At 31.8% G+C, this 25739-nt stretch overlaps 1 protein-coding gene across 1 annotated transcript; it reads right to left on the bottom strand.

Moving 5' to 3' along the window:
- Positions 1 to 494: 494 nt before the first annotated feature.
- LOC127725870 (T-complex protein 1 subunit beta-like) lies at positions 495 to 24371 on the bottom strand. The gene is made up of 16 exons (XM_052233206.1): positions 24220 to 24371; positions 23347 to 23424; positions 19550 to 19615; positions 18616 to 18718; positions 17127 to 17203; positions 16635 to 16747; positions 16244 to 16370; positions 14520 to 14595; positions 10758 to 10858; positions 9473 to 9600; positions 7312 to 7415; positions 6906 to 7013; positions 6162 to 6302; positions 2272 to 2375; positions 1663 to 1762; positions 495 to 760 (listed from the first exon to the last, which is right to left on the bottom strand). The coding sequence occupies exons 2-16, from the start codon at positions 23422 to 23424 to the stop codon at positions 588 to 590; spliced, it is 1599 nt and encodes a 532-aa protein (XP_052089166.1). The 5' UTR covers positions 24220 to 24371; the 3' UTR covers positions 495 to 587.
- Between the last annotated feature and the right edge of the window lie 1368 nt (positions 24372 to 25739).

Below are 25739 nucleotides of genomic sequence, written 5' to 3'. Positions count from 1 at the left end.
TAATGAAAACTGCTCAAAGCATTTTTGAGTAATTGTCCAAAAAACTGGAAAATCCCCCTTTTTTAATGAATAAAACCCCATAACTCGGAAATGTAAAATCTAAAGTTTATAAAAATCGAAAGGGAGGTTACATCAATAGATATAAATAATTCACCTAAGTTTCATGCAAATTGTTTAAAGCATATTTGAGCTATTGTCCAACATGTTGACAATGGATGGACAGACAGCCAACAATATACCATAATATGTCCCGTATACTGGCGTATAAAAATATTCTGTAAGTGGGCCAAAAAAAAAAAAAAAAAAAAAATTTTGACAGGTAACACTTCAAATGTATATGCATACAACATAATTTCACTATTCAGGAGAAGAGGAGAAGAATAATTTCACAATTCAGGAGAAACAATAAATTTCCAGTGACATTCTTTGTGACAGCAATTTGATTTTATAGTATTTTAATAGAGACATACAATATCATAACTATCAACAATACATGATGGTATTTTTTTTATTAATTTTGTTCATCGACAGCTGAATAATTTATGTAAGTAGAAAAATGTCACACAATGAATATAAAGTCTGATTTGTTAACAGTGCCTATCGTCCCTTCCTCTTGGTCGTGGTGCTGCTTTGACAATATCATCCACACGGAGGATCATCTCTGCAGCTTCTGAACCACTCATGATGACCTGTCTTTTAACTTGGAAAGATTCTGTAATGCCATTGACTTCCATGTCATCTACCTTCCCTTCATCCATATCTGTAAATATGTAAATAGGTAAGATTTAGTCATAAAATTGGACTGCTACTCACTCACACAAGATATTATCTGTTAATATTCTGACACAGCATATTACAGTTTATGTAAGAAATAGTTCCTGTTAAAATCTTGCATTCAAGTAACCCTTGATGATATTTAAATGTTTTTTGGAAGTGTACTATGGTATTTATAACTTATACTTTTAAACATTACCTCCAAATACAATTACCCTTTTAATTTCTTACTAATATATTATACCTTTCTTTAAATGATCGTAGAAAAAATCAACAAATAGAAATTTTTTTTTTTAATCCACCCAAAAATGGAACTTTTATTATTTCATTGATGATATAAGTTTATATAAGATATTTATCTCGTTTAGTTTAATACTTTAAAAAAAATAATTGTTTGTTAGGTTTACTATTATTTAAACTGTAAATTCAGAAATTAATGCGTGCATTTATTATTGCAAATCCATGACCTCTGGCAAAAATGTGAAATCTAATTAATGAGAGTCTGGATGGGGTTTACAGAATAGAGAATAATGGGTCAAATCTACAGAAAAATTAGCCAAAATAATAAAGAATAGAGAATAATGGAGTGTTAAAATATAGAGAATAGAAAAAAAAGTGCAAAAAATATAAAGAATAGAGAAAAATGACATAAAAAAATTTGTATATACAAAAAAGAAAGACCCCCATCCAGACCCTCCTTAATGTGATTGCAAAAGTTTTATGAAAGAAAATCACTCTTGAAATTATGAATGCAAGTTTTTACTATTGGGAAGCCTGATACTGTCCCATTTTTCGCATTAATAAAAGCAATAATTTCTGAATTTACAGTAAAAACAATCAGAAGGTTGGCTTTAGACTTCAAAGACAATATAATAACTTTGAACCTACTTATTCCCATGGTGTGTTTCTTCTGTGTATGACAAGCTCTAAGTTCTGAGATCAACTGAGCTGTATCATAACCTGCATTGTCTATCATGATGGATGGTAGCTATAAATAGAAATTATGTAACTAATTATCAATATGAATAATTTTTACTTATAAAATTGAAAACACTTATATATTAATTGAAATGTGAAGACATTTTCTTATCACAGAATTCTGCTTAGTGATTGGTATTGCATCTTTTTACAACTTTAATCATAAGAAAAAAGATAATTTACATGTAAACCATTGAAATAATAAACAACCCTTAAAATATTTTTCACAATATATTCTTATTGCTAAGACTTTTTTTTAATCATAAATCATTTAAACCAAACCATCTTTTTGAAATTAACACTAACTCTTATATGACATCTTATATCTAGGTCAGTAAATATTCAAACTTCAAATGATAGTTTCAGTTAGCTCTAACCTCATACTAGATGTGCAGACTGGAAAATATGATGACCTCTATTACTGTAGGTGAAGCATAACATTTTTAGCTTCTAAGGCATACTTGTTAATTAATGCAATTGGCTGAAAAATAGTCTAATAAAGCAATTTTAACTATATACCTGTCTTAGGGCTTTAGCATATGCTTCCATAGCAACAGCTTCTTTTCCAGGTGTTCTTGCTGCCAATCGGGATACAGCATCTGCCATCAACATTTCTGAACTTCCTATAATCAGTTAAAGTGCAGCATTAACAACTAGTATCACAGTAATCAAATTGCACCAAATACCAAATTTTAACCCATTTTACCTATAAGTTAGTTTTCTTAGAGACTAAACAATTCATATTTTTATTATTTGTCATTATGCACATCTACAACATAGATAAATATATTTAAATATACACAAAATGGTCACATTATATATCAAAAGATGAAGCATCCAGTGTAAAAACTAAAAGTTGCATGCAACATCCATAAAAAGAAAGTTAATGTTTAATAAAATGCTTCGCTGGGGCGCAGCTTGATACGACCGCAGAGGTCGAACCCTGAACAGTTGGGGCAAGTATGGACACAACATTCAAGCTTGATACAGCTCTGAATTTGGATTGTTATTAAATATTTGACACAGCATAGGTTTCTGACACAGAAAGAATGTGATCTAAGAACTTGAATTTTTTTAATTTACCTATTATGGTCCAATGTCTAAAATCAAAATACATGGTTAGATTCAGCATATCAAAGAACCCCACATTTTCAATTTTTGTTGAAATCAAACAAAGTTTAATTTTGGACCCCAACTTGGACAAACTTGAAAACTGGGCCCATAATCAAAAATCTAAACACATGTTTAGATTCAGCATATCAAAGAACCCCAAGAATTCAATCTTTGCTAAAATCAAACTAAGTTTAATTTTGGACCCTTTGGACCTTAATGTAGACCAATTTAAAAAACGGGACTTAAAATTAAAAATCTAAATACACGGTTAGATTTGGAATATCAAAGAACCCCAATAATTCAATTTTTGATGAAATCAAACAAAGTTTAATTTTGGACCCTTTTGACCTCAATATGAATTTATTTGATAGTGGGGCCCACAAATAAAAAATCTAAATTCATGGTTAGATTCAGCATATCAAAGAACCCCATATATTCAATTTTTGTTGAAATCAAAAAAAGTTTAATTTTGGACCCCAACTTGGACCAACTTGAAAACTGGGCCTATAATAAAAAATCTAAACACATGTTTAGATTCAGCATATCAAAGAACCCCAAGAATTCAATTTTTGTTAAAATCAAACTAAGTTTAATTTTGGACCCTTTGGACCTCAATGAAGACCAATTTAAAAAACGGGACCCAAATTAAACATCTAAAAACACGGTTAGATTTGGCATATCAAAGAACCCCAATAATTCAATTTTTGATGAAATCAAACAAAGTTTAATTTTGGACCCTTTTGACCTCAATATGAACCAATTTGATAGCGGGGCCCACAAATAAAAAATCTAAATACATGGTTAGATTCAGCATATCAAAGAACCTCATATATTCAATTTTTGTTGAAATCAAACAAAGTTTAATTTTGGACCCCAATTTGGACCAACTTGAAAACTGGGCCCATAATCAAAAATCTAAATACATGTTTAGATTCAGCATATCAAAGAACCCCATATATTCAATTTTTGTTGAAATCAAACAAAGTTTAAATACTGGACCCTTTGGACCAACTTGAAAACTGGGCCCATAATCAAAAATCTAAACACATGTTTAGAATCAGCATATCAAAGAACCCCAAGAATTCAATTTTTGTTAAAATCAAACAAAGTTTAATTTTGGACCCTTTGGACCTTAATGTAGACCAATTTAAAAAACAGGACCCAAAATTAAAAATCTAAATACACGGTTAGATTTGGAATATCAAAGAACCCCAATAATTCAATTTTAGATGAAATCAAACAAAGTTTAATTTTGGACCCTTTTGACCTCAATATGAACCAATTTGATAACGGGGTCCACAAATAAAAAATCTAAATACATGGTTAGATTCAGCATATCAAAGAACCCCATATATTCAATTTTTGTTGAAATCAAACAAAGTTTAATTTTGGACCCCAATTTGGACCAACTTGAAAACTGGGCCAAAAATCAAAAATCTAAATACATGTTAAGATTCAGCATATCAAAGAACCTCATATATTCAATTTTTGCTAAAATCAAACAAAGTTTAATTTTGGACCCTTTGGACCTTAATGTAGACCAATTTGAAAACTGGACCCAAAATTAAAAATCTAAATACACGGTTAGATTCGGCATAACAAATAAATAAATGTGATCAAAGATTTTACAAATCTAATGCGCCATACTGTGCAATTAAAGATTACTTCTTGAAATTTTTCAATATTTGAAATTTGAAAAAAAAAAAATATTTGAAGAATAATTCTTTTTAATTTCTGAAATCTGAAATGAGAAAAAATTGACCCCCCACAATTTCTTTTTATCCCCCCCCCCTTTTTTCCCCAAAAAAATTCTTTCCCTCAAGATATGGTCATAATCTCAATTCAAATTTCCAATGGAGTTGGCAACCATAATTACCCATTTAAATTAGTTGGCAACCATAATTACCCATTTAAATTTACCATAGTGCTAACTTAATCTATTTTATAATAGAATTAAAAATAGTGTCAAATTTTTCATATGGATTTTTTTGTAAAAAAAAAACATGCAACATTTGCAGATATTTTTACTGGTCTTCCTTTATAAATATGCATTTCTTTAAACATAATTTAAAAGCAGTGTAAGGGAAGTAACCAAAACGTTGTATTTGGATTACCTCCCTTACACTGTTTTAAATTATCTTTATTGTTCATTAACCATTACTTTATACATAATTTAAAAGCAGTGTAAGGGAGATAATTTCAATGATGTATTTGATTTATCTCCCTTACACTGCTTTAAATTATGTTTTGTACTAAAGTATTTGTCCATTAACCAGGACAACCTTGTTTTTCCCCCTTTTTTGCCCCTAATTCCTAAACGGTTTGAGCCATAACCCCCCAAAGCAAATCCTAACCATCCCTTTGTGGTATGGAAACTTGTAGTATAATTTCAGAGAGATCCATACACCGTTCCACAGTTATTGTCTGGAAACTAGAAAATGCTTATTTTTGGCCCCTTTTTGGCCCCTAATTCCTTTACTGTTGGTACCATAACCCCCAAAATCAATCCCAACCTTCCTTTTGTGGTATTTAACCTTATGGTCAAATTTCAAAAAGATCCATTCACTTAAACTAAAGTTAGAGTGCGAAAACCAATGTGTCTTCGGACGACGACGCCGGACGACGACGACAACGACGACGACGACGCCGGACGACGACGACGCCGGACGACGACGACGACGCCAACGTCATACCAATATACGACCACAAAATTTTTTTGCGGTCGTATAAAAATTAGCAATCAAAATATCTCACAGGCACCAGTTTCTTACAAAATGCACAGAAAGCATGAACTATTGGCAAATTGTGCTAAAAATGTGACGAAATAAAACAAAACATCTGTTCTTTGATATTTATAGATTTGAAGTAAAACATGTATGCAATTTAGGTACTCATCACTACAGAATCTTGGATTGTTTGAAGATCAGTTCAAACTCATTTTTCTGTGATTCAGTATGGATTAAAAATTAAATTTGAGGAAATGTATAGTAAATAAAGATACAGCTACGAAATATAAACAGAATGGAAACTTTTGTCTGTTTCTTAAATAAACCTAAGTGAAAAACTGTCAAAATAGGTGCAATTAGGGTACCCTCACGTTACATAACTAATGACATAAAATAAGGCCGAGTCAACTTGTAATTGATAAATAACAAATGCTATTCAAGATGCTTGTATCATATATATCTACCAACTTTTTTTTTCTTATTTAACCGCAAACATTTTTAAAACACTACACAGCTAGAACAGTTTGCTGTCAAGGTAATAATATGACAAAGAGTGGATTAAAATATTACCTCCACCAAAGACGGTCTTGGTTTCCTTGACTGTCTGAGTAAGAACACACAGGGCATCATGAATAGATCTGTCTGCTTCATCTAAGATTTGTTTTGTTGCTCCTCGTAATATTATAGTACAGGCTTCTCCAAGTTTAACACCTGAAATATTAAAATATTAAAATATCTCAATTTTTTTTCACTCCACACAGTACAATAAACATAACTCAGCCCAATGTATTTGACACAGTGACTTCCTGTAACTATTGTTTACATTGTTTTTATAATAGATTGTATTAGTTGACCACATTTGATGTTAATTTGCAAAGTGCTTGTAATAAATCAGGAATATGCAGTGATTTAACTCCTAGCTGGCCAGTTGATACAGACATTGAGTTTTGTTTTATTGACTTCAAAAATGATGTAATTCCCGTTTAATTAATTCCAATTGAACTAAGGTCTTTAAATGTAAGGTGTCTTGATGGAAGTAATGAACTCTGAGGTTGACAGCACCTACTCAGAAGTCTTTAGTGAAAATTTAAAAGGCAGTTATTTTTCTGCTTGCTCCATTCCTCTTATTTGATAAAGCAATAGATACATAACTACATTTAAAGTATTTGAAACAATAAATGACCACATGATTATTTGAAATACATGGATGTTCTATGCAAAGACATACTTCTTTCCCTAGATTCTTGCATACTTGAAAACACAAATTTTGCAATGTCAATAGTTTTGTGATCAATAACATTGGGTATAACATACCTGAGAATTTGATAAGTTTATCTTCACCAATCATAATTTCCTCAATCAAATCACAGTGACCTAATTTGATTAAATCTGGTGCATCAAATGTTGAACAGATTTCTCCACCTAAAAACAAATTTTCATATAAAGGGTAAAGTTTAACTAACTGTTGAAAATTATTTTATGCAATAACTGTATTTGATTGTCTCCTGCAACCCACTTTATTTTTTTTTTCAATTTCATAAATCCATAAAATAGTTGATCAAATAAGGAAAATAAAAACAGCAAAGTTCATATTACTAAGTGTTCAGTTTTCCTGGTTTATCACAATTTCAGCAAATGGTTTCTGTGTTTCAATTAAGAATTCTAAGTTTAACATGTCGATTATTATCTTTTTTCACCAATGTTGATAATGTTTCAGTACCTGTTACTAAGGCTAATCTTTCAACTCCTTCAAAATCAGCATGCTCTATAGACATAACTCCATTGTCTGAAAACAACTGTTCTGGATAGTTGTATATCAATTGTCTACAAAAAAATTAATAATGCTTAGAATCATGTATAAACATGTCAAGGCATTTGTATTGCTTATCCATTATTATTTGATGGATAAATATTTTGGTTGATTTTGTGGGTAAAGGGGAACCACATGTTTAAATACTCATCAAAAAACACATTTAATATAGTCTTGCAGAATTTCCCCTGGATCAATTCTCTTTTTTACCACCATCTTTGCTTAAAAAAATTGAAGTGTTCTCCACCTGAAACAAAAAATACCACCAATTATTTTTTTGGCGGTCAAAAAAGGGGGAAAAATCTTAGTACCCGGTAATATTAGTTAAGGAGTTTGATTGGTCAAGGGTCCAAAAGGAACTACTGGTAAGTATTAGTAAGTAAAAGCTCAAGACAATATTTGAGGAAGATATACTAATTTGTTTGTTTTCCTGATTATAAGTTGTTCTCCAGTGATTTTGCTTCTAATGAGTTCCGCTCTAGGTGTCACAATATTTCACCAATTATTCTGTTGATTTCACATGAGTATGCAACCTGGTTGTAATAGACTGACATTCAGATTTTTTTTATTTCCAATCGGATAAAGTATTATTCCACAAGGCAGACTCTTTGCTGTATGTAGAAGTATAATTTTATTTCTTATGTGAACAGTCTTATTTCATAAATGTCATGTATTTAGCATTTTTAGTGAAGATACTCTGAATACCAGCTCTAAAATCTTTGTATTAGTCTGTCCAGGAATAAAATCCCATGACATTCTGAAAAGCTGATAAGCATACTACCACACATCCAAAAAGTGAATTAGTTTTTCTTTACATGTATATAAATGATCCAAGTAATGTAATGACATATTAATTTACTTCTTGTAAAAGGTGCACACAGGCATCAATAAATGTGGATAGTGTCCACATGTGGACACAGATGATGCCCCCGCTTTCATATCATATAGTTATAAAGGGACATAACTGAAGAACAGTAAAAGTGACGCTACCCAAATTTGAACTTGATCTGAGTTTTGTGTGTAAGTCTCATAACATTTGGTTGAGGCTAACTTAAGTAGAGAACAGAAACTAAAAATTCAGCAATTTTTCTATTTATAAAGGGGCATAACTCAATAATGGTTAAAGTAACACTACCCAAATTCAACTTGATCTGTGTTTTATCAGTGGAAGTCAAAATTAAACATTGCATTGTATAAAGCATTGATTGTAGTTGATTCAACTATAATCATGGACAAAGGAAGATAACTCCAATTTTAAAAATAACTTGATAAATTAGAAGAAAATAAAAATTTTGCAATTTTTTCCATTTATAAAGGGGCATAACTCTAGAACGGTTAAAGTGACGCCACCAAAATTCAAACTTGATCAGAGTTTTGTGGTAATCAGCATTGTGTATAAGTTTCATAACATTTGGTTGAGGCAAACTTAAGTTAGAGAACAGAAACTAAAAATTTTGCAATTTTTCCATTTATAAAGGGGCATAACTCTAGGACGGTTAAAGTGACGCCACCAAAATTCAAACTTGATCTGTGTTTTGTGATAATAAACATTGTATATAAGTTTCATAATATTTGGTTGAGGCAAACTTAAGTTAAAGGACGGAAACTAAAAATTTTGCAATTTTTCCATTTATAAAGGGGCATAACTCTAGAACGGTTAAAGTGACGCCACCAAAATTCAAACTTGATCTGTGTTTTGTGGTAATAAGCATTGTGTATAAGTTTCATAACATTTGGTTGAGGCAAACTCAAGTAAGAGAACGGAAACCAATTTTGGGACGTACGGACGGACAAGGGTAAAACTTAATGCCCCCACCGCTACGGTGGGGGCATAATTATCATGTCAAGTTGTATTGGTTCAATATTTTCTTTATTCATTTAAAAAAAATTCATGTGTTTAGGTAACAGTACTTTCTGTCAGTAAGAGTGAAGTGAATACCTGTTAATGAATACATTACATCCTACTTTACAGATCTTATTTACCTGCTAATGAATACATTACATCCTACTTTACAGATCTTATTTACCTGTTAATGAATACATTACATCCTACTTTACAGATCTTATTTACCTGTTAATGAATACATTACATCCTACTTTACAGATCTTATTCACTTTGTCCTTCATCTTTTCTTTTTCTGCTAATTCTAATTCTGCTACTTTAGAAACAGCATCTACCTTTACTTTAGATCCAAATATCTGAGGAAATTAGAATATTCTTATTTAATATTCAGATATTCTTCAAACCAGTATAAAAATATAGTTACTGTGGATTCATTAATAATTGTTGGATATCAATTTTCGTCGATTTCGTGTGTACAGGTAAACCACGAAATTAAATGTTCAATGAATGTCAAATTTTCTATAGGCTTTATGCAGACCTCGGCAAAACCATGAAAATTTAATATCCACGAACATACAAGTTTTCCTTTATCCACGAAAATTGGTACCCACGAAAATAAATGAATCCACAGTAAGACTTTTTATTGTTAATAGATAAACTGATTTGTTTATTTTACACCTTTGAATGTTCTTCATACTTTGTCAGTGGCTTAAAATTGGTTTTGTTACCATAAAGTCATGCTTAAATTAGATTTTTAACATAAAAGCTAGAAAATTCAAACAGGAAAATAGCAAATTAGTATCAATAATTAAATTTGAGATATCTCCCTTTGCATATTTCCATTGACATTGACTAGGTGTATTGTAGTCAATTCTTCTTATAGTTATGGTTATCAGGAAAACTAGGAGAAAGTGATACAATTCAGTCAACCAAAGCTCAACTCAAGGGGAGAGAACTTGCACGAGGTAAACTGATTTTGTGTATCAGGTTGATATGAGCATACGATGTATCCATTCTATCTTTTAAAGTAACATTTTCATTTTCAGACGGTATTTTTTTTCTGTAGTTATTAAAATACTGTATTTCCAACTTTGCAAGCAAAATACAATGCATATTTGTTTCAACACTCAATGTTTCATACCAACCAAGGTGTGATATCATGCACATGACTTATTATGCTTCTCATAGCATGATAATTAGGACAATCATTTTGATGACAAGTTGATTGAATTTAATTGAGCAGGAAATAAGTAGATAACAAAAATGTCTAACCATCTACTAAAGTGTTATACAAACAAAATTATTCATCGTCAGATTAAGGTAAAGGTGTCAATTAGCTTGTTGAAAACCTTTAATTTATTTAAGACTGATTGATTGTTGCGGGCTTAATGTCCAGTTGTAATTCAATACAGGAGAAAGTATCCACAAAACAATTTGGTTCACAATATCTTATGTAAAAACCTGAACAGAACTAATCACTCATTAAAAACCAGATCAAATGGGTACTTCTTACCTTTATTTTGTCACTATCCATGGGTGTGTTAGCTACTAATATTTTACAGTTTTCTAATCTTTTAGGCTGTCCTACACCTATTTTCTTTTCTAACAAAAATCCTGAAACAAATCAAACAGCAAGGTCAATATTCAGATGAAATTAATCCAACATATTTTATCAAACTGTGAAATGTATTAAATATGCCTTCACTACTTTTTGCTTGACACACACAAAAAGAAATAATTTTGCAGTGGTGTAGCCGTTTCTATATTGAATCTGGTTTAAAAGATATACAATAGTTATTTTCATTTTCCCCATATGTTTTATTTGTAACCGTTCTGGAGAATTTATGAAGAAAAGGACCCTTGAACTACATCCTGAAATGAAAAAGTTATCCAGTTTGTTTGGATGAATACAAAAATAGTTGCAATATTTAAATGAAATTAATTACATCATCATGTTTGAGACTATCAGGTTAAATCTGAAATAAAATGCTTCGCTGGGCGCAGCTTGATACGACCGCAGAGGTCGAACCCTGAACAGTTGGGGCAAGTATGGACACAACATTCAAGCTTGATACAGCTCTGAATTTGGATTGTGATTAAATATATGACACAGCATAGGTTTCTGACACAGAAAGAATGTGGTCTAAGAACTTCAATTTATTTAATTTACCTATTATGGTCCAATGTCCAAAATCAAAATACATGGTTAGATTCAGCATATCAAAGAACCCCATATATTCAATTTTTGTTGAAATCAAACAAAGTTTAATTTTGGACCCCAACTTGGACAAACTTGAAAACTGGTCCCATAATCAAAAATCTAAACACATGTTTAGATTCAGCATATCAAAGTACCCCAAGAATTCAATTTTTGTTAAAATCAAACTAAGTTTAATTTTGGACCCTTTGGACCTTAATGTAGACCAATTTAAAAAACGGGACCCAAAATTAAAAATTTAAAAACACGGTTAGATTTGGCATATCAAAGAACCCCAATAATTCAATTTTTGATGAAATCAAACAAAGTTTAATTTTGGACCCTTTTGACCTCAATATGAACCAATTTAATAGCGGGCCCACAAAATAAAAAATCTAAATGCATGGTAAGATTCAGCATATCAAAGAACCCCATATATTCAATTTTTGTTGAAATCAAACAAAGTTTAATTTTGGACCCCAATTTGGACCAACTTGAAAACTGGGCCAAAAATCTAAAATCTAAATACATGTTTAGATTCAGCATATCAAAGAACCCCATATATTCAATTTTTGTTGAAATCAAAAAAAGTTTAATTTTGGACCCCAACTTGGACCAACTTGAAAACTGGGCCCATAATCAAAAATCTAAACACATGTTTAGATTCAGCATATCAAAGAACCCCAAGAATTCAATTTTTGTTAAAATCAAACTAAGTTTAATTTTCGACCCTTTGGACCTTAATGAAGACCAATTTAAAAACGGGACCCAAAATTAAAAATCTAAATACACGGTTAGATTTGGCATATCAAAGAACCCCAATAATTCAATTTTTGATGAAATCAAACAAAGTTTAATTTTGGACCCTTTTGACCTCAATATGAACCAATTTGATAGCGGGTCCACAAATAAAAAATCTAAATACATGGTAAGATTCAGCAATTCAAAGAACCCCATATATTCAATTTTTGTTGAAATCAAACAAAGTTTAATTTTGGACCCCAATTTGGACCAACTTGAAAACTGGGCCAAAAATCTAAAATCTAAATACATGTTTAGATTCAGCATATCAAAGAACCCCATATATTCAATTTTTGTTGAAATCAAACAAAGTTTTATTTTGGACCCCAACTTGGACAAACTTGAAAACTGGGCCCCTAATCAAAAATCTAAACACATGTTTAGATTCAGCATATCAAAGAACCCCATATATTCAATTTTTGTTAAAATCAAACAAAGTTTAATTTTGGACCCTTTGGACCTTAAGGTAGACCAATTTAAAAAACAGGACCCAAAATTAAAAATCTAAATACACGGTTAGATTTGGAATATCAAAGAACCCCAATAATTCAATTTTAGATGAAATCAAACAAAGTTTAATTTTGGACCCTTTTGACCTCAATATGAACCAATTTGATAACGGGGTCCACAAATAAAAAATCTAAATACATGGTTAGATTCAGCATATCAAAGAACCCCATATATTCAATTTTTGTTGAAATCAAACAAAGTTTAATTTTGGACCCCAATTTGGACCAACTTGAAAACTGGGCCAAAAATCAAAAATCTAAATACATGTTTAGATTCAGCATATAAAAGAACCCCATATATTCAATTTTTGTTAAAATCAAACAAAGTTTAATTTTGGACCCTTTGGACCTTAATGTAGACCAATTTGAAAACTGGATCCAAAATTAAAAATCTAAATACACGGTTAGATTCGGCATAACAAATAAATAAATGTGGTCAAAGATTTTACAAATCTAATGCGCCATACTGTGCAATTAAAGATTACTTCTTGAAATTTTTCAATATTTGAAATTTGAAAAAAAAATAATATTTGAAGAATAATTCTTTTTAATTTCTGAAATCTGAAATGAGAAAAAATTGACCCCCCACAATTTCTTTTCACCCCCCCCCCCCCCTTTTTCCCCCAAACCATAATTACCCATTTAAATTTACCATAGTGCTAACTTAATCTATTTTATAATAGAATTTAAAATATAGTGTCAAATCTTTCATATGGATTTTTTTGTAAAAAAAAAAGATGCAACATTTGCAGATATTTTTACTGGTCTTCCTTTATAAATATGCATTTCTTTAAACATAATTTAAAAGCAGTGTAAGGGAAGTAACCAAAACATTGTATTTGGATTACCTCCCTTACACTGTTTTAAATTGTCTTAATTGTTCATTAACCATTACTTTATACATAATTTAAAAGCAGTGTAAGGGAGATAATTTCAATGATGTATTTGATTTATCTCCCTTACACTGCTTTAAATTATGTTTTGTACTAAAGTATTTGTCCATTAACCAGGACAACCTTGTTTTTCCCCCTTTTTTGCCCCTAATTCTTAAACAGTTTGAGCCATAACCCCCCAAAGCAAATCCTAACCATCCCTTTGTGGTATGGAAACTTGTATAATTTCAGAGAGATCCATACACCGTTCCACAGTTATTGTCTGGAAACTAGAAAATGCTTATTTTTGGCCCCTTTTTGGCCCCTAATTCCTTAACTGTTGGTACCATAACCCCCAAAATCAATCCCCACCTTCCTTTTGTTGTATTGAACCTTATGGTAAAATTTCATAGAGATCCATTCACTTAAACTAAAGTTAGAGTGCGAAAACTAATGCGTCTTCGGACGACGACGACGACGCCGACGTCATACCAATATACGACCACAAAAATTTTTTTGCGGTCGTATAAAAACAGTTAGCAACAAAATAAACTAACATGTCTGTTGATGAAAAATTATCTTCACTTCTAGTTTCCTTTTTTTGTTTTACAGTAAGAGAGAGGAAGAAAATATCAAAGGGATATTCAAAATCATGTCAAATTAATTTGCTGCTGGATTGCTGTCTCATTGGCATTTATCACCTAAATCTCTTTTAATTCAAATGAATGAAAGAAGGGAAGGAGGATTTTTCAGGGGTTTATTAATTATAGTTTATAAGACTTTTGTTAAAACACATCCATTTATCAACTATAGTCAATTTATAAATTACTGAAATTCAATAATCTCTGCACTTTTCAATAAAACATTTTTTCACAAGAAAGAGGGAAAAACATTACCTTCATCTAAATATGAGTCTTGTAAACCTCCTCCAAGTATCTTTATCAACTGGATAGCATCTAAATTTCCACTTCCCTAAAAAAACAACATTTTTTTTTATAGTAAATTGGTTCATTTCCAGTCAATTACAATAAGTGTTAAATCTATAAAAATCCATAGCATTTCCTAAACCACAAAGAAACAAGAGGCTGTCAGAGTGACAGCCAACCCGATTTTCCTGCAGAGGTCGAACCCTGAACAGTTGAGCAAGTATGGACACAACATTTAAACTTAAAACAGCTCTGAATTTGGATTGTGATTGAATATTTGACACAGCATAGGTTTGTGACAAAAAATGAATGTATTCAAAGAACTGAAAAATTTGAAATTGGACATTTATCTATTATGGTCCAATATTTAAAATCTAAGTACATTGTTAGAATCAGCATATCAAAGAACCCCAAGAATTCAATTTTTGATGAAATACTTATTAATTACACTATTTCTGTTCAAAGGGAAATAACTCAAAATTAACAAGAGACCAAATGACATAGAAATTACTTATTAATTACACCATTTCTGTTCAAAGGGAAATAACTCAAAATCATATAATAAGAATCACTTTTGCTACTGAAAGGTCTACAACTCAACAGCGAAAACAGCTAAAATCATGAAATAAATTTGAAAAGATTTCGTCAAAGAGTTTTCATGTTAATGAACGGACACTGTTTGGCAGCCACCTGCCCGCCATACATTCATAAATCAATAACAGATTTTTCTTTCGAAATTCCGGTTAATGAAATGATAAAAAATTATACTTAAAGACAAGATTTCTTTAGTACCATTTGGTCATAGAGTAAAACATAGCAACTTTACAGAGACTTCATTTTGCAATAAGTCTTTTGTTTTTGTTACAAATGAATACAAGATTGTTACGTTGTAGCTAAATGTTCCCAACAGCAGTATGAATGAGGAATTTGATTATGTGTCACAATGTGTCATCGTGGTAGATAGTCAAAATATGGTAAAAGTTCCCATAAATATGATCAAATCAAAATGACAGTATAATGTGGTCAACAACACATGATGGCAAACAATCCTATTAAGTATGAGAGCTTTCTGTTAAAGGGTTTCAGAGGAGTTGCATCACAAGGTGTTATTGTAACAATACTCCAACAAATGGTCAAAGTCCCACAACTCATGTAATCATAGTGGTACAATACGGTTAACTTCACATGATGGCAAAAAAAATTACCAAGCTTTCGGAAAAACAAACTCAGAGGAGTTGTTTTTGTCACAATACTACCAAAAAATGGGCAGTGCCAAATGGTGATACCATATGGTTAACTACACTTGATGGCAAATAATAGTACCAAGTAAAACCAATCTGTAATAGGGACTTAGAGGAGTTACATTCACAAAGAGTCATTGTTACAATACTAAAAAGTTCCATCACTTGGGTAAAAATCAAATCAAACGAATGATAAAGCAGGGTCAAGAAAATATGATGGCAAATAATCCCACAAGTATGGAAGCTTTCTGTCAAATAGTATCTTATAAATGATGTGTTTTGGACAAAGAGTCCATTACAATACCCCCACAGCACGACGTGTGGGGAACAATTACAAATGAAATCTCTTTATACGTTTAAGACACATTCTGAAAAGTTGTTGCAGTCAGTAAAGCTAGCAAAATTTACATCAAAATTTAGACTTTCTGCATTTTATTACGAGAAGACTTTTACCTTTAATCTAAGAACAGCATCAACACATAGATTTGAAAAGTGGTCCTTGTATTGTGTCAATATTTTAGAACTGAGTGTGGTTCTAGCAATGTTCATTAAATCTTTCTTAAATTTCTTTTCATCTTTTCTAAAAAAAAAACATGGAAGACATTTATCATACAATTTTTCAAAACAATAGTGTTATGCGCTATCAGAATATGACATATTTTTCACAACATTAATGTATAAATTATATTTTACAAAATAATAATTTTTTTAATTTCTTTTTTACCTGAGAAATTTGTTCTTAATTACATTTAGCACTGGTTATTTTAATTTCTCTTTTCAAAATTTATAATTTTTGAAAAGGTATAATTTGAAACAAAATAATTAATGCTATTTTTTTAATTACCCATGATCACGTGCAAATTCTGTCAGGGCCTTTCTAGCTTCATCTGTAGCTAACCTCCAACCAGATATAATTGTCTGTGGGTGAATTTTCTGGGAAATCAGTTGTTCAGCTTCCTATAAATAATAATCAAATGTTAACTATTAAGCACAAGATTAGTGATATATCTACCGGTAATATATTAAATATTTACAAGATATGGATTGTTCATCTCTGCTATCGTAATATTAAGCTTTGTGCATCTCAACACTCCTAGATTGGCATAATTTTATTTTAGCAAAGCAATAAAAATTATAATGAAATGCACAAAAAGCAAACATAGCTTTTGAATGACAAAGAAAACATAGAAATGGACGGACATGTCATTTTGACTATCATATTAAGGACACAAACTAAGTCGACTGAACACTAATAAATCTATAGTTACAGTGATCAAAGCTGTATGATCAATGTAATTGAAAGTTTCAGAAAATAACCAAACATGTGTACACTTACTTTTAAAAGTTCACAAGCAAACACAACAACAGAGGTAGTGCCATCTCCTACTTCATCATCTTGTACTTTGGATATATCTACAAAGTGAAAAAAAAATCAATCAGCTTGGTGTTATATATATAAAAAATATGCATCCACAAAATATCTACATGTATAAAATTTAAGTATGACTGTTATTTATTAACCAAAACTTTGGCTGCAGGAAGATCTACACCTATGAATATCGGTATGGCTGTAACTAACCAACCAAAACTTTGGCTGCAGGAAGATCTACACCTATAAATATCGGTATGGCTGTAACTTACCAACCAAAACTTTGGCTGCAGGAAGATCTACACCTATAAATATCGGTATGGCTGTAACTTACCAACCAAAACTTTGGCTGCCGGAAGATCTACACCTATGAATATCGGTATGGCTGTAACTTACCAACCAAAACTTTGGCTGCAGGAAGATCTACACCTATGAATATCGGTATGGCTGTAACTAACCAACCAAAACTTTGGCTGCAGGAATCTCTACACCTATGATTAAAGAACCTTAGTGAGCGTGCTCACATACCCCACGTCCCCACATTGTCATTGGAGAAATAAAATAAGTGCAAGAAAAAAAAATTGTATCAGAAAAAAAAATTGAATCATAATTTCCTGTCAATTTGCACATCTACATAGTATGTCCTTATTATCTACACAGTTTCATGAAATTCTGTTGTGTGGTTTGAGAGGAGTTGCGATGACAAAAGGTTGCAGTAGTATATTGGGCAAATAAGTTCAAAGGGGCATAACTCCTGGAAAAAAATTGAAATGTAATTTCCTGTCGATATGCACATCTACGTAGTATGTCCTTATTATCTGAAAAGGTTTCATGAATTCTGTTGTGTGGTTTGAGAGGAGTTGCGATGTCAAAAGGTTGCAGTAGTATAGTGGGCAAATAAGTTCAAAGGGGCGTAACTCCTCGAAAAAAAATTGAATCGTAATTTCCTGTCGATATGCACATCTACGTAGTATGTCCTTATTATCTGAAAAGGTTTCATGAAATTCTGTTGTGTGGTTTGAGAGGAGTTGCGATGACAAACTGTTGCAGTAGTACATTAAAGTAAATAAGTTCAAAGGGGCGTAACTCCTAGAAAAAGAATTGAATCGTAATTTCCTGTCGATATGCACAACTACATAGTATGTCCTTATTATCTAAAAAGGTTTCGTGAAATTCTGTTGTGTGGTTTGAGAGAAGTTGCGATGACAAGAAACAGGACTGAAGGACTGACAGATTGACAGACTGACGGACTGACAGACGGACGGACCAAAAACATTATACCCTCCGCAACTCGTTGCGTGGGGTATAAATATCGGTATGGCTGTAACTTACCAACCAAAACTTTGGCTGCAGGAAGATCTACACCTATGAATATCGGTATGGCTGTAACTTACCAACCAAAACTTTGGCTGCAGGAAGATCTACACCTATAAATATCGGTATGGCTGTAACTTACCAACCAAAACTTTGGCTGCAGGAAGATCTACACCAATGGATTTCAGTATGGTGGCACCATCATTTGTTACTTGTATACCCTCACCACTTTGCAGTATCTTGTCCTGTAATAATTTCATATATAGAATATATTATATATTTTATGACAAGACTGATCCAGACATTTTTTTTTATCAATTTCAGAGCTTTTATACAAGTGTTTTTTGGTGCTCCAACAAGTTCATTACTAATAATGAGAAATAACATGCACAAGTAGCCAGCACAGTGTTTATAAATCCTGATCCATATATCAAACTCCTTGAAACCTGAAGTATGACAGAAGAAGGACATACTGTTAGACAAGCAGACATAGACACAGGTACTATATACCCTAATAAGGACGAGGGTATACAAAGAATCATAAACTTTACAACTCTGTTGCGTGAAGAAGAACTAATGACATGAATAATGATGAATTTATTATTTTTGCTGTGATAGCATAATGTTGGCTTCCATCATTCCACCTTAAAACAATTGTTAATCAGGTTATTTTCATCACAGAAAGTAATAATTAATGGGAATAAAATATTTTAGATTTTGATACAAATAAGCTATCCATTAATGAAATGTTTGTCAAAATTAGTACAGTACTTCCCATTTCAGATACATTAGTAGTAGTTTATTAATTTTCTTATTATTTTTAACTTGTTTCATTAAGGCAACTTGTGAATGTTCAATCTAGTCATCCTTTATATAAGTATTTCATTTAACTTCTATTAACAGAAAAACATCTCGTTCAAGCTATTAAGTATATAATAAAGTGTTTATGATGGGCTTTTCAATATCACACCAGCATCAACACTTAAGCAGAGTTCTTGGTATTTTCTTGGTTTTTCTAGTTGCTACCGGTGGATATTGCAAAAGCCACACAATATTCTCTGTGTAAATGTATTTACCATTCCTTTTGGACCTAATGTACTCTTGACCAGATCTCCAATAGCGATGGCTCCAACAAATGATGACTACAAAAAGAAAATCTTCATTAAATACGTCCATGTATACAAATCTTATTTTAATTGTTCTTTTTCAGGTATACAAGTCATACTTTACAGTTTAAATCCTTGTCCTGTGGTCTTTGGTGGATCACTGTCTGATTGGTAATCATATCACATTTCCTTCTTTTTAAAAAAAATATTTTGGTGCATTGATAATGAAGCAAAAATTTAAAATTCATTTCAGAGAAATGTATGCCAATGAAAGTAGGCCCTAAGGGGGGGGGGGCAGAATTTAAGAGGGTCCAGCAAATGACGTCTTTGTGTCAGACCCAATGACCGGCAAATATTTTTACTGTTTGGGGCCGTCAAAATTGAAATTTCTGTTGGTCCTAGTAGCCTTGGCTTCCAAATTAATAATTTAGTTGAAAGGCATTGAAAACCAAAAGTTCTAATGACACATTTATTGCCGGTAATAGGTAAACATGCTGATGTAAACAGATTTCGATCTTCTCTGCGTTTATCCAATTACAGGCCTGTACAATAACTTTTTTTTCAACTTGCCCAATAGGACAAGTACACATCAAAACTTACTTGTTCGAATGGAATTGTAACTTGTCCAAAAAAAATCTTAATATTAACCTTTTTTGCATTTTAAGTTGATTCAATGAACATATGAACAGAATTTGATTTATATCTCTTGATATCCTTTTCAAAAATATGAGTCGAGAACAACTGAATCAAGTCATGTCACAGGACTTAGGTTCTAGTTTTCATCAATGCCAAAGTCTCATCAGACTCTGCACATGAGGCACAGTCTGGTAGGCCTGTCAGTCTACACTCATTTGGTTTGTATCCTGGTCTTTCATGTTGGTAAAATATTGATTATTATGATTAATGCCTTACTACAAACAGCTTAGTTTTTAATATATTTTGTTTTGTCTACATATAATCAAATATGATTCTGTGAATTTTATGGTCAATAATTTCTTCATTTTTTATTTTAAAAAATATTTTTGTTAAATAAAATTTATCATATTTATTATAAGCAGCAGAATAAGGTAGGGAAATGAGGTACTGGTTGGCTTGGTCCCGAAATGTCTCCTATGGTGCCATACTGTCTATTAAACATGGAAGGATTGGTTTCCGTGCCAGTGCCGAACTGTCTTGTTACCTACAAAGCCATTCTTGATTTCATCTAAGGCTGGTTTCCCAGAATATTATGTGTTTTATCTGTTATAAAGTATCTGTCAAAGAACCAGTTTAAAATTATTGATTGCAAGTAAACATGTCAAATTAATATTTTTTTTTATCTTTTCTTGTTTTTTGTTTATTACTTTGTTCATCAAAGTTGGATTTAATTTATTTTCTACAAAATGATTTAACTTGGCCCTTCGGACAACCTTGATCTAGCTTTTACTTGTCCGACCTTTTTTTCCTCTGGTACCGGACAATCCGACAAGCTTTATTGTCGAGCCCTGAATTAGCGTAAGTCATGTGATTATAATTATTTTCGTAGTTCTCGGGATTTATTATTATACATAGCAATGAGAGCGAAAGTAAATTTCCGGTAAAAATATTGAGTACAAAAATGTAGAAGCTTGTTTTCAGCTTCTTTTGATAGCTGAGGGATAATTCTGATGATTACAAGACTCAGCAAGTGTTATCAGATGCGTCCCTCATACGCACGGTTCATGCAAGGATGCGTCGCTTTAACGAGAACATTGTTAGTACGAAAATAAACTGTTATCACAGAGATATGTCTTGCCTTTTTGTTATTTTGATAATGCAAATATTGAAATTAAAATAGCAATACTTTAACATGTAAGTTATGCAAATATTCAAAGTCCATGAACCATGACTGAAGGTACATGGCTAAACAATCTCCATGGAATGAGATGTGCCAATGCTATTACAACTGCACACCAAATACCATTGACTTATTATAAGTCGTTCCCTTTAAACAAACCTAAACACAAACACTAACTTGTAAACTATGTAAAAGTTTCAAAGTCAATGAACCATGATCAGGGGTGGGGCTATATAATCTCCATGGAAATGATACTTGCAAATGCCAATAAATTTGCATACCAAATATCATTGACTTAACATTAGCAGTTCATCTTAAACTGATCTAATCACAAACTAATACATGTAAACAAAGCAAAAGTTTCAAAGTAAATAGACCATGACTGAGGGGGTGGGGCCAAATATTCTCCATGGAAATGAGATGTGCTAATGCTTATACAACTGAACACAAATTAACATTGGCCTACCACTAATGGTTCCCCTTGGACTGACCTAATCACAAACTAATACATGTTAACTTAGCAAAATTTTCAAAGTCTATAGACCATGACTAAGGGGGCGGAGCCAAATAATCTCCATGGAAATGAGATATGCCAATGCTTATACAACTGCATACCAAATATCATTGACCTACCACTAGTGGTTCCACATAAATTGACCTAATCACAAACTAATACATGTAAACTATGAAAAGTTTCAATGTCAATAGACCTTGACTGAGGGGGCGGGGCCAAATAATCTCCATGGTAATGAGATGTGCCAATGCTAATACAACTGCATACCAAATATCATTGACCTACCACTAGTGGTTCACCATGAACTAGACCTAATCACAAACTAATACATTGTTGACGCTGTCGCTGGAAACAGCACACCTATGTCTCGCTTTTTTACTCCGTCAAGGCGAGACAAAAACGAGTTTCGTCTCCATAAGACAAATCAGTGGTGCATGAACAGTTGGAACAATAGATGGCCAAATCAATTATTAGTTGAAAAGCACTGAAAACCAAAAGTTCTATTAAGGGACAACTAATGTCATAATGACCACATTTAAGTAAATTAAATTAAACAAAAACAAGTATTATTTTAGTTTTATAAGAGTGTTTTTTTTTCTTCATTTTAGTTAATGTATGAACACATATATTCGTTTTGACGTAAAAATGTAGCTTGCCATTGTCTTTGTTTTTTATCTAATTGTTCTTATGCCAATTAATAAGACAACTATCCATAAAGTTAATGAATAGTTGTATTAATGGCAAGTGTAGTAAAACATTTTCATTTATTTATTTGATGTTGCAGGATAATTTAAATTAAATGTGGTCTAACACATTAAACCACCCCATGGTCATATTCTTATTTAACCTGGTCGTTCTAGTCAAGGTTTTTAAGGCGTATCTTAATCTAACTGGGAACTAGTTATTATTTTTCAAAAAAGTAGGTCTGGCAAACTGTTGATAGGACTGGCAAACCAGTCTTACATGCAGGACCCAATGTCTGATAGGAAAACAAAATTATCTGCATCTCTGCCTCATGGATAATTTGAATCTAGTCTTAAAATATGCACAAAATTCTGATATGTTATAACCAGTCCATGCATTGTCAATTATGTCTTTCGGACTTTTGTAATTTGGATCTATGTGTTAGTATATCAATTGAGAATTTGGGTCAAATCCGTGAACATGTCACAGTTTATATATTATATAGTAAATGCTAATGTTATATCTTGACAAATTAAAAGAAAATGAAATACAGTATTGTTCATACTGAAAATTCTAATTCAATGAGCAAGGCATGCAAGGTGTCAATATAAAAGGACATGGCATCAAGAAATATGAGTATCAATAGGAACATTACAAGATACATTTAGAAAATTGCAAGTTATTTACTTCCAGGAGTTAACATTGTCTACAAGTTATGCCTTTTATGGAACTTACTCATTAGTATGAACTTACCAATCTAGCAGTTTCTGCCTTCTCTTCTTCAGCTCCTTGGCTGAAAATCTGTATAGGGTTTAATGCTAATGACGACATCTGCAATAAAAGGTTTTCATTTCATAATGAAGTACATTCATGTACAGTGACATATACATGTATAACATAGAAAAAATGTATGCATGAACATGATACAATGTGAATATATATATATTCAAAACAAATAAAAGAATGAATCTTATTGAAAACAATTTTAAATTCGTTTTAATTAATTTTAGCATATATTGTTTAGTGTAAGTAAGTAAAAGTCGTCTCAATAGTCAAGTGAACTGAATGTTCTAGTCTGTATTACATTTTTTGTAGCTTGACACATTTTCTGACATTAAATTAAATTCAAAGTGAATATATATGTTTTGAACATAATATAATGTTGGCCAGAAAAACTGCTGCCCCAGTTATTACTCATCAAGTGGTCAATACAGGTCTATTACAATTTTCAAGGTAGTCTTTACTATTAATTTTCTACAATACAATGTCTATGGACATAAACACATTACAATGGAGGGAATTTTTTTCTTTTGCATTCAGGTTTAATTAGCATGATTAGTATGTTTATAAATACATTTTAAAATGACTAATTTAGTCCTTGAAAGTTATGGTATTGCATACTTTAAATATATATATATATATATATAATGGTTCTATTTGTTATCTGAACATGTTAAAGTCAATCACCGCCAGAAAATATCTACAGTAGTAACTACCTATGACATAAAAGGGGGGTGTAAACCACATGGTTACCATGTGAAAGAAATAACGATATCGTTTGGTTATTATTTGGACACTAAGGTAATGATTCGCGCACATTTTGGAATGCACTCAGATGTCATTTACCTTCTTGCAGTAATACTAAACCCTTTCTGGTCTAAAAATGTGTGAGATAATGTTTTCTTTTCTCTAGAATGTTCCCGTTCAGACGCGTATGTACTGATACTTTCTTGACTAGTCAAGGTACACAAAACTACAGGGATAACAGGGCACCAGTTTTAAAAATCTAACAGAGAAAACCGAAAACCGGAAACAGATATAGAAATGTTCCGGCTGCACGAACAAGTTATCAGTTAGAACGGAATATGAAAGAAATTCACATTAAAAACTTAATTGTGCAAAGTTTTTAAAAATGGAGACAGTTTTAATTGTAAATAACTTTTAGAAGACTAGCCGTGATGCCCGACACTTATACATTCATGATTGAATTCGGTTCCTTACTTGGAAGGAGAAGAACACACTAGGGGACCGTTTTTGGTAACCAAATGGAGGACAATGAGAGAATTTATTTTGGGGGAATTAAAATGGGGTTTTTTAATTTTCCAACACCTCAGATAAGAGGGCATCATTTTTTTGTTTACAAAATTTAAGCAACTTCCAGAGGCGCCGGATCCAGGCCATTTTTAAAAAAGGGACGGGCCGGGGAGGGCGTATTTTTACAGAAAATGTAAGAACAATTTGTAGGCTTATTTTATGCTAAAAATAACATGAATCGTGAGAAACATGACATTTTTTTAATTTTTAGCTATTAAAAAGGGGGCGTACGCGTACTTATTCATTTCCAATAAAACACTGATAATACTAATAAAAAGTAAAATCCGTGACAAAAATACTGAACTCTGAGTAAAATTCAAAAAGGAAAGTCCCCAATCAAATGGCAAAATCAAAAGTTCAAACACATCAAACGAATGCCGGATAACAAATGTCATATTCCTGACTTGGTACAGGCATTTTCTTATGTAGAAAATGGTGGATTGAACCTGGTTTTAAAGCTAGCTAAACCTCTAAAAAATAACTTTGTTTCCTTTCATGACTCATCGAAAAACTCACGATCGAGCATATATTTCAATGGTTGAAGATAAAATATAGGAGTTAAACGTGGTATTTATAACGTGACTTTATAAACATGAATTATTTTTCTTTGTGTCATGCGAAGGCGAACTCAGGAAGGGGCACACCCGACGCATCCTCCATACAATCATAAAAATATATTCAAGTGTTTGGCAAGCAAAACAATGTTAAGGTTAAAATTCCACGTATCCAAATCAGTTTCAGCATATTCTCCCGGAAATTATTATTATGTGATGCTAATTTTCTAACTTATTTAATAAAGGATAGGAAAAGGAACATAAATGTGCTAAAATTGAATGAAGATGATGTGTCCATGCGTAAGCTGATTTATTTCCGTTACTCTGATTTCGACGAAAATCGGTACCTGTTTCTTAGTAAACAACCAACTCAGTGTAATTTGATACTTCACAGTGGTAAATGAAGGGTACTATACATGTCTCTGGTAAATGCAATTGAGACCATAACAGGTACAACTTGATTATGGTTTTCAAGGTAAAAAAACAACTACCCCGCTT

Source organism: Mytilus californianus, unplaced genomic scaffold (genome assembly GCF_021869535.1).
Source record: "Mytilus californianus isolate M0D057914Y unplaced genomic scaffold, xbMytCali1.0.p SCAF_15, whole genome shotgun sequence".
Lineage (NCBI taxonomy): Eukaryota > Metazoa > Mollusca > Bivalvia > Mytilida > Mytilidae > Mytilus > Mytilus californianus.
The sequence above is the reverse complement of the archived record's forward strand: the minus strand, read 5'-3'. Positions and strand labels throughout refer to the sequence as shown.

What these genes read in the sequence shown, in the direction of transcription:
- LOC127725870 (XM_052233206.1), bottom strand. Translation starts at nt 23,424, where the DNA reads ATGTCGTCATTAGCATTAAACCCTATACAGATTTTCAGCCAAGGAGCT. An exon ending in ATGCTGTTCTTAGATTAAAG is followed by an intron (nt 14,596 to 16,243) that starts GTAAAAGTCTTC and finishes TTGTTTTTTTAG; the next exon opens with GGAAGTGGAAATTTAGATGC. An exon ending in AAGATTAGCCTTAGTAACAG is followed by an intron (nt 7,014 to 7,311) that starts GTACTGAAACAT and finishes ATTTGTTTTTAG; the next exon opens with GTGGAGAAATCTGTTCAACA.